General features: G+C 38.8%; 1 protein-coding gene across 9 annotated transcripts in view; it reads right to left on the reverse strand.

Annotated features, from left to right (window-relative positions):
- Positions 1-379: 379 nt before the first annotated feature.
- The window catches only part of USP49 (ubiquitin specific peptidase 49), a 58,200-nt gene continuing 43,092 nt past the window's right edge, over positions 380-15,487 (reverse strand). For 8 of the 9 annotated variants that reach the window (XM_030561453.1, XM_030561450.1, XM_030561455.1 and 5 more), the window contains 3 exons: positions 12,197-12,305; positions 10,654-10,859; positions 380-9,895 (listed from right to left, as the gene is read on the reverse strand). In XM_030561453.1, coding sequence (XP_030417313.1) covers positions 9,705-9,895; positions 10,654-10,859; positions 12,197-12,305 — 506 coding nt within the window. In that variant the 3' untranslated portion in view covers positions 380-9,704. The remainder of the gene's footprint in view (positions 9,896-10,653; positions 10,860-12,196; positions 12,306-15,487) is intronic. The other variant, XM_030561457.1, reaches the window with a different exon arrangement.

Raw genomic sequence — 15,487 nt, forward strand, 5'->3', positions numbered from 1 at the left:
TTAATTGCAGACGTGAATCAAGTGTACCTGCCTCAAGTCTGAAGAGCTTCTTGTCCCAGTGTGACAAGATGACCAAAATGACGATCAGAAGAGTTGTGTGGTGTTTGTTGCTTTTGTTCTCGGTAACTAAAAGTTCAGCAGCAGCTCTAAAATTGTATTTTAATTCAAGCATACTATCATTCCGCAATGAACAGAAGCCATTTAACTCGTGAGATGTTAGTTGTATGTTCAGTTCACCCCACTGAGCTCAATGTATATTAATCAGTTATATTTTCAAGACTTGCAAAGCTGTTTCATATTGAGTTTAATTCTGTACCATGTCTAGAAGATTCTCATTAAATTATCATAAAATGTGTGAAATGATGACATTCTACTGCACTGGAATTTTATTCTTTTAATAGGAAACTTCAGCTTACAAAACAAGGTGTAAAAAAGAGTAAAGATTTACAAAAATCATAAAAACATGATTCATATTTCACACCCAAGAGAGAAAGGAACAAGTCCTAATCCTGTGTTGTAAGCAGGACTTGTCAGCTATTTATTCAAAGAGAAAACAATTTTTTAAAAGCCCTAGGTAAACTCTAACCACCATAAATGTACACGGATAAATGTTCAGACAGGATAAAGCTGGTGCATTTCTTTTATCTTAGAGGAATTATGATTGTATGTTATACTTGGGGAAGAAGCTGTTTGGTGTTGCATAGCATTTTAGTGCCTTGGACTGGTTCTGCTAGTTGCCACCATTAAGTTGTTGGAATCCAGCTGATAGTGGCAAGGCTATTCCATGGGAGGTGAAAGTGATGATATGGAGGACAGGCTCAGAAGCACCACTATTTTCTAGCATTGTTGTGCTACAGCTACACAAACAGTAGCACACGTTCCAGCCCTGAGCATTTTGCAGCACCACTGCAGCATGGCTTCAGATCCTTTGGAATTTTATGCATGAGTTCATCTATTACTCTGTGTTCAAAGGAATCCTACATAGCACTGCTTACAGATTAAGGGTTCTGTTTGGTTTGGGCCCTTAAGAGCAGATGGAGGATAAGTCAATTTCAGCTTTATCAAGTAGTAAGTTAATTGGAAATAATTTCTGCCTAAATTTTCAGAAGTAGTATTCTCATTGTGAACTTAAAGCTCACTAAACTGGAGACACATCCTCTTCCCGCAAAATAAAAAGGGGCCTACGAAGAACATTGGATAGATTTAAACTTGATTCCTAAAGGTTTTTGACTTAACACCCTAACTTCTTCTTAGGACTTGGGTTCAAACAGGGGCTAGGTTATGCAGTTCTAGGTGCATAATTCCGTCATGTTGAGTTACTGGATGTTGTCTTCACAGGCCTTTGACTGACATAGAGTTCGTTTAACTTACATAAGATTAGGAGCTGTCCTTCACCAATACATCTGTGCTCTGAGCTGGCCTGACAGCTGGTCCGTGCTATCAGAAATAGTCGGATTCTCAGCTATCACTTATTAAAGTCCTTGCAGCTAAGACAGCCTTGTTAATTACCAGAGCATGGTGTGTATCAGCACATGTAATTATTGATCAGGTAGCAGAAGCCTGTAGTACAGCTACGCATAGCTTTGACTTAAAGCCCTCACAAAAGTCACTGAAAAGCCAACAACCTGGCCAAGTTTTTCTCTCTCCCCCGCCTCCCTTCACACTTTGGGTTTCTCACTCTAAAAAGCAAAAGAAACAGCCATCCTTCATTTCTGCTTTCAAGAGAATGTTTAGTGTTAAAAGAAAACTCTGTTCTTTCCAGCCTTTGCAAAGGACAGCAGCCTTCCAAGGATCACCAAGCACTTGGCTGTGGGAACAGTCAGCAAAGTGTTACTTTATAATGGGATTTTCAAAAGTACTTGGCCCTGGTCTAACTGCTTCTATTGAAGTCAATGGTGTAATTCCTATTGATTTAATGGGAGAAGAATTAGGCCAATCCAAAGGCTCTTCAAAATCCTAACCTTAATCACTATTCCATAAAGAAGCTTGGAAATCCACAATCAGAAATTGTAAACTGAGTTTAGCTCTTATGTGAACATTTGTTTAAATCAGATTTTAAAACATGAAGAAGGGGAAGACTATTGGAAAAACATTGATGGGGACTTTATTTTGGGCAAACTACTAACTTTTATAACTTGTTTTTCCTCTCATATGAACTCCCTCTTTAATGGACACTAATAGTTATGGCACTGAGTAAGTGTTTCCCCCGGAATTTGTAAATGCTTATTTAAAGCTAAGTTAAAACGGGTCAGTTCTACTTCACACCTTGGGCTCCTCATGGTGCCAGCATCAAGGTCACTCGATTGCCCCTCAAACACTTAAGCAAAGTTGAGTTTTCACACATTTTTGTGTGGTTTATTTGAGGCCGGAGGAAATCTGTACCTATGTGAACTTTAATTGCTGGGCTGAATGGTACTGTCAAGTGGTAAGGGCTTTCTAAGAAGATTAGGCAAGAGTGTATACAGTTGTAGCCTTGCCAGACCAGCAGTACTGAGTTAGACAGACTTAAGGCAACATTACTTATCCAGTCAGAAAGGTGCCAAGATGTATCTAGGCAACTGTTTAAGTTAAGGGGCAGATTCTAGACTAGAGTGCAGCAAAAGTGATTCACCTAAGGCTCTAGCTTGTCCCTTTTGATAAGATACATTCTTTAGGCCTTGTCTACACACAAGAGTTGTAGTAGTTTAACTGTAGCGGTATAGCTAAAGTTGTACAATTCCCCCCTCCTCTCTAGTGTGGCTGCTGTTATACTGATATATACGTATACCACTGCGGCTTATTCCACAAATGAGAAAGGGAATAAGCCATACTGGTATAAGCACCAGCCACAGACAGGAAGTCGTATCACTTTTTTAAAAAAAAAAAAAACCAACCAAATAACTAAGCAACCAAACTACACAACCCTAATCAAAGGTTATAGTGATACAAAATGTGTGCAGATCAGGCCCATTAATGTGCAATACACAGTAGACTTCAGAAAAATACACTCCCAGAGCATGTATTACCCCACCATGTAGACAAGCTCCTAGACTGAGTCTCTAATTATAAGTGCACTAAATGCTGTTCCATCCCAGGCCCTAGATGTTCTTTCTGCTCGTCAAGCAAAAAGCCAGCATCAGAAAGTTCTCTACAGAGTTTAGTTTTAACACGAAAAGAATTCAGTTCCTCCCTCTTATCTAAGGCAATAGTTTTTTACCCTGAAATGCATAACCATGATTTTTGAATATTAAATCCAAGTACAAGCTTTTAATTGTGTCTATCCATTCCTTTCCTATCTCCAAGTATTCACAACATGTTTACACAGTTAACCATTGTGGGGTTTAAGCAGGTGACTTCCTTTATATTTTTCTTTAAATCTCCAGAGAAGTGAGTGGATAGTTTCTGAGAAGGAACAGTTTTCCATTAAATTCACAACCATTCATTCTACAAAAAAGTAAGTGGCAGGCCCTCAAGGGTTAGGATTTTGCTGCTGATCAGATTCCATGCTTGGATTTTACGCCCATCGTGGCTGCCACCACCACCCACCCACAAAAAAAGCATTCACTGCTTGATCCCCTTGTCATTAAACTCTTCCTGCCCCTTATCTACATATAATCAAAACGTTTCACAGTGGTCACCTTCAGCTTTGTCAATGGGTTGTTTTTTTAACTCCTTCCCTTTCCCAAACTCCAACCTGAACAGAATTCAATAAAAGGGCTGTTCAGACAGTGCCCTATAACTACAACGCATTCTGTATCATGCACAAGCTTCAAACAATAAATAGTTAACAGTGGTTAAAGTCAGTCTTGGGCCCACTGGGCTGGTCATTTTTTTTCTCCTTTTGGAAATGTAAGTTGAAAACATTTTTAAGATGACTTGTTCCAGTTTAAAAATTCCTTTTGAAAGCATTTTGGCCAACCATACAAATTTTTCTTAGGACAACTGGAACTCATACAGACACACAAAATAAAATAAGCACAATGGAAGAGATGGCCCAAGCCATACCCTAAAATTAACTAAGACAACTAATTACAAATTGGTACAGGTAACTAATATATGCAGTTTTTGATCATGAAAACTGCTGTGGTTTTACAAATTTAAAACCTTACAAGAATGCTTCATATTCCCACTTGTAAATAAATGGATATCAATGTAATAGAAACCAAAAACCCTCCAAGTTTAGGTTTTATATTCCCACAGGCAAGAAATTCCTACTCAACTCCTTCCTCCCTGCCTAATCTCAAACCAGGTGCAGAGATTAGTCACAAAAGAAGGCAGCGTTCAGAGCAGGCATTGGGTTTTACCATCAACTGTTCAAGTAGAGATATTCAGCAACCTTAAAGAATTGTGCATCTTGCATATGAAACTGCAGTATTGTGGGATTGTTTGCTACACCGCTAACTGTAAATCTGTGCAAATAGTACCATGGCAAAGGTAACTATCTTGCCCCCCACCCTCCCAACCCCCTTCTTAAGTCTCCAATTATCAATCAATATGTTTAAATCAGAAAGGCCTTTCCAAAACTCCTACTACTCTACCAAAATGCTACAAGTGGAGTTTTTATCCCTCGTATAACACAGGTCTTATAAATAAGGTTCTTGTTTTGAGAGGAGTAACCTTACTGACCTGATTGGAAGTGGCCTGAGTAACATAGAAAGAAAATTAAGAAAACAAACATGTTCTGCCTTTGAACAAGTAGTCATTTGAGTTATTACAAACACAGAGATTTCAGACATGTACACCAAAATACACCAAGTTCTGAACTTGCTGGTAAGAACCGTTTTTTTTTTTCATTCACATACAGATATGAAATGTAAAAATGTCAATGATACTGAAAAGTACTTGTAAAAAACATACAGATTTGTCTGCCACTTGAATGATGAGAGGGGAAATTCTCTTAAAACTCCCAGCTTTTCGGTCCCATGCAAAATGTAATTGGATACAAGGCACCAAATTTAATGAATCATATAAAAATTAGTTCACAAAGCTTTATCAGTAGGTAAAACTAACCCATTTCCCAGTCTCCCATTCCACCCCCCCCTTTTTTTTTAAATTTTTCATTCTGTAATACTGTCGACCTCTCCCATTTTATGTTGGGGTATTTTGATGACAGCCAACACCCACTTGCTTGTCTCTCTCACTGGGAGGTAACTAAGCATATTCTGTCAGAAACAGAGCTGTATGGCAGAGAGACTATTTATACTAGAAGCCTTGGCTTTTAAAAACAAAAATAATCTCTGCTTACGAGTCCATAGGACACATTTAACATTTTTACCATTTCCAATTTTATTTCTACACTAAAGATGTCTGGAAGTTCTTAATTGTGTGGAGGTGGTACTGTCACCCAGAAGGAACAATTCCAATATGACAGCTCAGTCCCAGACTGTTTAATATGCATTATTCCATCTACTGCCTCACCTGTGACAATGTTTGAAGTTATCAAACTAGAGTTCATGTAGTCAGTAGATAACAAAAAACTTTGTCAGCTTTCAATATTTTGCATTCAAACTCCTCTTCGTCCAGTGCATAGTTTAACTTGGCAGTGCAGGCAGTAAGAGAGTAATGTATCGGGAAGTAGTTGTAATTAACTTGCTAGTGGTGAAGTTCGCCTAAAACAATGTTTTCCAACTACCTTAGCAGACCTTGGGACTTAACCTGACCATGAAGTTGTAAATTTTAAGATTTTCATTTTTAAAAAACTAAGTGAAATAAAGCGGGTTTACTTAAGATTTAAATATATTAAAGAGGTGCTGGTGGTGCCTCCATATTTCAGGTTGCACATACCTACGAGTATAAGTAATTCATTAATTTACAGCAGCTTCCTATGCTTCTAGAGCCCTATCCTGTAAGGTGCCAATCACGTTCAATTCCCATTAGCTTTGGCTGTTGCTCAGCACAACAAGCCTCTCAGGAGGCTCTATTCACCTGACAGGATTGGGCTCCTAGAAAGCCACAGGAGCAAAGGTAGGACAGAAAAAATGGTGACAATTATTTTTCATCTACTGTAGCACTCTAAGGTTTAAGGCTAGCATTAGTTGCTGCTCCAGAGCCCCACAAATTTGGCCATCGACATCCTTGTTTTTGCATATGCAGCAGCGACCTTTTGCAAAGGGTTTCCATCAAGCTAATAAATTGGTACTGAGCAGGCATAATTTCTTATTCATCCAGTCGTTAAAAAAGAATTGAGATATTAGCCTGCTCCAACCATTTTTTCTTTTTTAAATTGAAGAATTTTAGCTACACATACAGGACCAAATTCTGCTCTTAATTACACCGATTTAAGGAGCTGATTCTGCCAACACTTAGCATGTACACAACTACGCACATGAATAGTCTTATTAAAGTAAATAGAACTACTTGCATGATTCAGGTAGCTCCCATGTGTTATGTGTTTGCAGGATAGGGACCTAAATCGGGAGTAATTCAATTGACTTCAGCTGAGCTACTCTAAATATATGCCAGTGTCTGAGCATAATTTGACTCATAGAATTAAGGAGGGTCAAAGTTTATTTTATAGGTTACACTTCTGTCAAGCTTTCACTTAAGTGGACTTCACTGTAATTGCAAATAACATCTTCATCTTATTGACCTAGACACGTAACTTCCAATCAGAATTTCTGGCAACCAGGACACTATAAAACAGTGTACAGTGCAGCAGGAGCACTGGGCGATGCTTATATGAAGAAGCCTGCAGTAGACAAATCTAAACCAAAACAGCATAAAAAATGCTATACGCTATCGCTTCCAAATAAAAGCTAAATATTACAGAAACCTCACAGTGTTGGAAAAAGCAAGTTTAATTTAAAGTATAATTATTTCCTTCCCTACCAGGGTAAGTCATTTTTCCTGACTGCAATTTCACCACATCTCAGCACTACTGGGTTAATGTCATATGGAGAGGCCACTAATCTCAAAAGATGTCAACAGCAAATGCTACAAATCTGCTTGGGAAAGCTGATACATTGATGGCTAAATGTACATCCTCCTTCCAGCCTCCCTTCCCTCTCTGCAACCTACTCAATTCAAGTGACAACTGTATTACTACCTGAATTCAAATATTAATGCAACACACTCAGTCAAAAGATGAGCATTCATAGTGATAAGTCTAGGCTCACTGCAGTAACAATTGTAATGCTGCATTGTGGTTTGCCTTTATATCACAGACTTTTTTATAACAGGGTTACCATGGCAGGAGTTTTCAGAACGTAAATTTGCCATTATGGTCATCAGTCATGGTCAACTGTGAATCTGCAGTTTAAAAGCAAATAATCTACTTTCTGTTAAATAACGGATCCAATTTCATCTTAAAAGTATTGATAGGCTTGGAAGGATAAGCAGTGCTTTGGAAAAGATCATATCGTTTGGACTAATAAGTATGTACTTTTTGTATTAGCAAAGAACCAATCATGCTTATAAATATTTCATAATCACAACTGCATGATTTTGTTTCAAAATCTTACAGAGCTCAACTTTTACATTCCCTGGGCCACATTTGGACTGCAGTGAATTCAGTGCAGTTGAATCTGCTTACATTCTGCCTTAATTTGGCCCATTACATTTTAAAGAGTTACTATCTATGAGGTTTCTTTTTATTTCCTTGAATTGCCCCCCAAAAAATCAGTACATACATGTAGGAAATAAATACCTGTCAGAATTCATAAGAAATAAAAATCAAATCCTTCCAAGCCTAGTTACAGATAAGGCTTTAAAAAAAACCCAAACAATTTCATTAGCACTTATGGGACTGCCTCAGATTGCTTTGCCTCCAGTGAGTAAAACTGTAGAATTCTGAAATTACAGTTACTAGCAAAACAAAACCAGGCAATTTTTGTAGTCTCCAAAGCAATACGTTGCTCAGACATACAGGAAACATGGATTCCTGAGCAACTCCCACTCCTCAGGACAATGAAGACCAGTGTCTCCTTGAGGTGACACACTCAGTCTTTGCTCTGGAGACAGGAAAGGAGTTGGTTGGTTGCCTGCCCTGCCATACTGCTCCCTCCCTCCCTTCTGGATAGTTGGAGTGATTAACAACAACCTGAGAAGAGAGTCTGTTTTGCCCTTAAGACAGGAGGTTAATTGTCACGATAGTGGCAATGGCAAGAGGGTATTACTTCAGGAAATTTATCCCACCCTTTAGAACAACAGGATGGGCTGGCTCTGCCAATTAGTTTATGTATGATGGGCAAATGCTGAGAAGAATAAAAGGAAATAGGGAAAGAAGGAAAACCAATAATTTCAGGACTTTTTGCCTGGATTCTAAGTTTAAATTTCTGAGGTTTAAAACATCCCACAGGAACACTGGATTTTTAAATTGTTTCCACCTTAGCCATCTCCACCAAACAAGACTGACTGCACAGGGAACAAGAGAACCTCTTTCAAAGTCTCAAGTCTGATCTCTAAAATTGAACATGGACAGCACAATCCTCAAACTAAATAAATGTTTTAAGTGTGGTTCTACTGAGAAAAGGGACTAAAAATGGTACCATGAGGTCCCATGGTTGCTGTGTTTCAGTGATTTCTAGATCAAGCTCAGATTGCAAGTATAAAGATATTTTTACAAGTCTGCAGTTCTGCAAACTCAAACTGGGATTTGAGAGCTAAGCTATCACTTGAAATAAAGATGTGGCTGGCCAAATTCTACCCTCCATAATGTCTATGCAACCTCACTGTCTTCAAACTTGCATAAGTGTAACAGATTGGAATTTAGTAAGCAATTCTGTTTATGCACAAAAAGAAACAAAATCGAACCCACTCCCCTATAGCTGTGTTGGCACTTTACTGCTAACAGGAGTAAAAAATGACTCACACTTATTTTTGCTGCTAGTGTCTGCAGACAGGATTCTGAACATGTACAGGGGGCAGATCTGATCAGTCAGAAGGTTCCACTTTTACATGCTCTCTCTCCAGAGCAGAACCACATTGATCACGTTCCATATCAGAAGTGAACACTCAATTTCCAAGCCCATCCAGTCCAGTTCAAGAAAAAGGCTGCCACGTGTGTACCAATGCTATATTTAGGCCCTGTCAATACTAAGAAAATGACCCGTTGCTAGTCCCTTCCTCTACTGGCGTTGTTCTGTCTGCACTAATCTGTTTTCAAAATGCTTTCAACACTTACAGATAATGTAAGGCCTAGGGCAAAGGGCCTTAGAATGCCCTCCAGCAAGAATGCCTTTTGGAAAAGTACAACTCCACCTCTTCAAGATATTTTGGGGAAACTCAAGTCATTTGGATAAACCCAGGTGGGAAGAGATTGGGTAAGTGATTCACACCAGAGAATATAATTGACAGCAAGGGAATGAAGCTTAAATGAGATTCTACTGTACTTCTTTTTTCTGGAGATTTTTTTTTGTAATCAGTATTAATTACTAGCGAATTTGGGAGTCAGTTGTTTGATAGGTTTGTATTCTGGTTGAACAATTGGGTTGTACTTACTTTTACATGCTTAGTTTAATTTCTGTTTGAAATAAGATGAATGATACTAGGCATCGATGGCTGTTTTGAGGAAAGTGAGTTTTACCAATTAAAAAAAAAGATTCTGACTACAATTTTATATGATGGAATTGCACAGCCTGGTGCACATTTTTCTGGACCCTGCAGTGGCAAACATGGGGATTTGATCTGTTCTTGCAGTAAGCCTTTATTCCTACAAAGAGGAATGATGTGTGAACACCAATGGTTTAAAAAACTGAGAGAGTCAGTTGAGTTATTAATGCTTCCCATCATGGGAATGTCAGTCTTCTGTCCTCATCACTGTTTCTGGACGGCACCTGAGCTTGGAGTTGTGTTTCTGAGATTCCTGCTTTGCCCTGCACTGTTCTTTGAGTGTAAAAAAGAATGTAGGCCTGGGTTTTGCACACCTCCTCCACACTACATACATTCAGTTTGGAATCATTGCAGTGGACCCAAAAACCTAGGAACCAAAGGAAGAAAAAGGACATTAGTAACAAGACCTTAATCCTTTTGATTGTCTCTTATAAATGAACCCAAAACAAAAACAAAAAATCACAAGAAATGGGAATTTTCAGGGGAGAGGGAGAAGAGGGGTTTTTTAACCTGCAGGTTAGCAGGCTTTCACAGCATTTCTATGCTGTTTACCACTATCTAGTTGAGCTGTAACTTCATTTTATATTAATATCCTAAAAATACCTCTTCAACTAATGAAAACTACAAACTTTCAAGACAGGCACAGTTATAATTCTCCATTTTCTGTAATAAGGTGGGGAAGAATAATATCAATACCCATGCTGTGGAAAGAGATAAGTGTTCAGGAATTTAGAAAAAACATTATGGATATTATTCATGAAAAGTCCAGCATCAGTTTCAGCACATTTTCTGTGTTATCTTCTTCCCATCCCAAGTAGGGTCAGAAAGATGCCAATCAGAGCAGCACAATCAAGTTACGTAGCACAAGAAAATGAAACGCTGATGTTACAAAGCAAGCAGTAACGCCATCCCCGTGGGCTACAAGGGAGGGAAAGGAAAAGCAGTCTTTGGTCCTTATGCAGATACATGCTACTAGCAATATGCTCTGGAAATAAAGCTATGGAATGGCAAGAAATTTTATTTAAAACAACTCTGACTATAAACCTTTAAAATACACTAAGTCTATGGAACAAAATATTGAACAGACTTTTAAAATCTGTTTCCCCAGTAATAAGGCACACGCACCTCCCTCTGTGTTGTAGCAATATGCTGTGTAGTGTCCTGAGCCAAACCCTTTACCATGATGCATCACCACAGCGGAGAGGTCATAGACAAAGGTCTCTTTGTCAAGAGAGGAGAGAGAGTCCCTGCAGCAGTAAGGTTCCATGTTTAATACCTGGTCAAAGAGGACATGGACCCCAATCTTCTCACGGTGATTACGTCCAGACCACCTGCAACACAAATGCATGCAATCAAAATAAACCCCCCCCAGACACTCAAGGACTTTACAAAGAAATAAAGTGGTAGGGAACTGGGGAAAAGTGGGGATGGGACCAGTAACCTGCTGCTACTAAGAGATTTTGAAGAATTCTCACTGCTGGGGAGAGGTAGACATTAAATACGTTTTTCTTCTTGCTCCCACTCTGAAGTCTACTATAGTTTGTAGATTGGTGTGAAATAATCCCAGGAAATGCTCTAAGTCTAATATAGCCCCATATAAGTGTTGTCTGAGCACCACTTACGAGATTCAGTTATGGATATAAACTTCCCCAAATATTAAGCAAACTCCCCCATAACAATTACACTGGGGCTGGGTTTATCAGTCAAAAAGACACTTTCCAACCATAATATAACAGATGCTGGAACTATAAAGAAAAAAAAAAAAGAACAAAAATATGACTTAGAAGTGGCAAAAGTGGGAGGGTCAGATAAATTACCAGGGGGAGCAAGTTCCATAGATGAAGACCTACCACAAAATGGGTATGCTACTCTCATTTGACTGCAACTTTTCAGGATTATCCCCATCTTTTCTTGCATGCTTTTATCAGCGCTTAATAGATAAGGTTGACATCTAAATGGTCATAATCAGAAATGTCATTGAATGAACAGAGTCAATTTGAAACTTTTGGAGCTGTTTCAGGCTGCTGCAAACTCAGGCAGGCATTGAATGCACTGCACAAAGGATACACAGTTGTACTATATTAATACTTACACAAGCTGACCAGTGTTTGTATTCTCAAAACATTAAGGCCATGTCTACACAACAGAGGTAGGAGTGTGATTCTCCCACTCGTGTACACACATTCGTGCTAGCCCTCATCAAGATAGTCCAAATATAAATAGCAGTTCAGCCACAGTAGCATGAGTAGTGGCAGTAGAAGCACGCGTGAGCTGAGCCGAGTACATAACTTGCCAGTTTCAGGTGGGTTTGTACTTGGCATGGCTCAGTTGTTCCACCATTACCCATGCCACTGCGGCTGCACTGATATTTATACTTGCACTGGCTCAATGAGAGCTACCACAAGTATGTATACATGAGCCAGGGAATCGCACCTCTCGCTTGTAGCGGAAATGTAGCCTAAGAGCAAGCTACCCATCTTAATAAGGACAGTACACTGAGTACACAAGCATTCTTTGCTGTGAATTAAACATTTGCTGCATGTAAGATGTTTTATTTGCTTGCACTATGCAGGAAATAAGAGAATTTCATAGTGTGTATGAACCAATCACATATTTTCCATGCAATTATTTCACATGCTAAACACTACCTGTGGCCCGCAAAACTCACCTGAATCGTTTAAGGTGCAGCCGGAGGACCTGAGGTAGTCTGTAGATCATTAACTGCTTTTTAGCTTCACTCAGAACAAGAGGTTTAGGAGAAGACTTCCGTCGTTTGCCTACAAAAAATTTAAGAAGAGCATAAAACATAGGTTGGGTTGTAAACTATCTTCAAAAGAGGAAGCGGCACATTACAAACTTTCTTTTTAGAGTCAGGTCAGCTCACAGCAAAGACTTACCAGTGAAATACAAAGCGGATAAGGATAGAGGTACAGCAGGGGAAGTTTTGCTTACAACACCTGCATCTGCAACTTCTAAGCAGGAGGATTCCAACCCCATGGCTTTGTTGGAATGGGAAACCATGCTGTTTAAAATATTCACAACTTCACATTTTGTGCTGCTTATAATCTTCATGCCTTCAGTTATCAGTTTCAAGCTGCTTCTGTTAACATTTCACACTGCGATGTACAACAGGGCTGATAAAGAGATGGCTGGGGCCATAGAGCATACAGCTAGTTTCAACTGCTAAATAATGCTAGGTTGTCCCCAAGTTATTGAAAAACATTGTGGACACTTTTTTTTTTTTTTAATACAGCACCAGAACCGTGTACGGAGCTTTACAGGCACATAGAAGACAGTGTTCCTGTGCTGAAGAGCTGATAGTCTAAGATAATTTTGACAATTTGTTTGACAAGAAATTGCAACCAACATAGTGAGGACAAGGGTTACCATAGTAAGATCATGTGGTTACTGTGGGTTAGCAATGTGTGTATCTGGAAGATTTTTCACTTGTGACTGTGAGGGGGAGGGTAAGGTGTATATGGCTAAATGGAAAAGATGTGTTTTAAGAAGCCACTTGAAGGAGAATACGGTGAAGGCCTGGTGACTGGATCAAAGATGCAGTTTCAAGTGTAGGGGTCCACAAGGGAAAGAATGGAGGTGAGAGTGGGAGAATAAAAGCAAAGGGGTAGTAAGGTGTGCGGCTTGGGTAAGCAAATGGAAAACAGAGGCCCTTAAGTTCTCATCTCCACAACCATTCACTGTCAACTTCTATTTCCAATTTTTTAAAGTAAAATTTTGATCAGTAACAGGAATGTAAAATTAAGAGGTAGCTCCTTATGCTGCCTTGAGCTGAGGGTTTGCAGAGCATGGATTCTACTTTGGAGTGTTGTAATCCATGCCATAAAGTACAACCGACAAGAATAAAATAATTTATTCTAATTGGAGTGATTCGGTACAGCATTGAGTGGAGCTACCACTGCAGAGCACAGATTACAATACAATGAAGGTGCCACAATCAACACTTTTCCTACAACAAAAGCAGTTTGAGAATGAACAGTGAAAGAATCAAAAGGATTCTTAGCCACTATTTACATTCTATCAACTAGCAGATTTTTTATTAAATTAAAAATATAACCATCCCCATAAACCCAGTAGAAGTAGCTCTCTTTGATGGGAGAGAAGAGAATTAGAAAAAGCTACATTCTATAAGCGTTCTTTGTACTTCACCTTAAACAGGTTTGAATTAAACTACAATGGAGGGGCAAATCCCGATGATTGCCTCTCCATCTTTACTCACATAATTGCTCAGGCAAAATTGTTGCCCTTATTGCATCAGGACTTTGTAAAAGCCAAGTAAGGAGTTCTGAATTTGTATCTAAAAACTAAACCAATGTTTATTAACTCTGCTTGTATTCTACTAATTAATCTTCATAGAATTCGACTTATCCCACTTTTAACCATAACAACAAAGAAAAAACATAACGTTTCCCAGTGGGGTATCATTTTCATGCTTAAGCGAGTTGCTAACAAACTGAGGTGGAAGGAAAGTAGTTTCAAAGCAAAACTAAAATAAAATAAAAAGCCACTCTAGTATATATCTAGCGAACACCTCCACCCCTACCCATTGAAAGCAGAGGTCCTGAAATGATGTGCTCTATTTTTTTATAAAGAGAATACAGAGATAACTGCTTCATAACAGACCTTTGGTAACTCAGCATTCAAACAAGGACGAAGTATAGCATATAGTCATTTTGGCTAGTTGACTTTATGCAGCACAGTCTATCTTAAATGTGTGACACGTGGTTTCTCAAGAGACTAAGATGAGATATTTTACGTTGCTTAAAAAAAAATGTAAAACAGCAAATATTAAGACAAACTTTTCAATTTGAAGGAATTACCAAAGGTGGGGAAGAGGGAGAAGGAAAAGGTCTATTTGTTTGTTTTTGGAACTCACTAGAGCTAAACCGTTATATGCAACACCCTACACAATCCATTCCTATCTTCAACATTTTCGTTTTTACCTCCATCCAAAAGGACTGAATATCAGCTTGCAAAATCTGGCACTGTGTTCTACTGACACACTGATTTGACCCACTTATCACACTGCATAGATGGAGCAAGTAATCTCGCACTTCACTATCTTTGGTGGGCGAGGGAGGAGGATGACATTCATATGAATCGAGTTAGAGATGAGAGCTTTCAAGAAGATACCAAGTCCTGGTAGGGCAGAAGGGAAATGTGCCTGCATAAGGAAGCAAGTTTACTCCATAGTAAAGACTTTATTTTAAAATGTATCAACAAAAGATGGGATAAAAGTGGGTGAGAGGAGAGTCTTTTGTTCCTAATCGGAACCTGTCAACTTCTCCAGGGCACAGAGGACACAGCTTAGGGGAATAAATAAATAAATAAATAAAAAATGGACAGGTGACAGCCAGAGCTTCCAATAAGAAATGTACCTGTTAAGTGGATTTCTGCATCTCACTGCACCAATTCAGAACAGATGGGCTGCTCCTTCTCTGTCACTTCTGACAGGCAGTACCACCAATGATTTTTGGCATCCACGGGTAGGACTGCTGCCTCCTGCTAGGATTTGCTTTTTTCCAGTTAATGCTTCTTTATCCAATTCAATTATAAGGCACCTACATCAGCAAACTTAAGGTCTGCACAAACGAGAACTGCAGAATACAAGGCTAAGACGCAAGCCAAACTGAATACTGATCAGATTTGTGTGAACGATTCACAGCAAATAGTTTATCTGATGCAATTAGTTCCCTCTTTTTCTTACAGACTATCCACAAGCAGATGGCTATTTCCTCAGATTTTTTATTTGAAGTAATTAATAAATTTGTGATTAAAAAATACTGATTGCAAATCATGCCACACAAATGTTTGCTATTTCAGCTGTGCCGATTAGTTGTGACAGGTCAAATAAGTCACTCTATTTCCTTTCAACTGGATGAACATACAATGACACCATCATAAATAATCATGTGTCAGAATTTTAAATTCAGTTTTGGTG

Source organism: Gopherus evgoodei, chromosome 4 (assembly GCF_007399415.2).
Source record: "Gopherus evgoodei ecotype Sinaloan lineage chromosome 4, rGopEvg1_v1.p, whole genome shotgun sequence".
Classification (NCBI taxonomy): domain Eukaryota; kingdom Metazoa; phylum Chordata; order Testudines; family Testudinidae; genus Gopherus; species Gopherus evgoodei.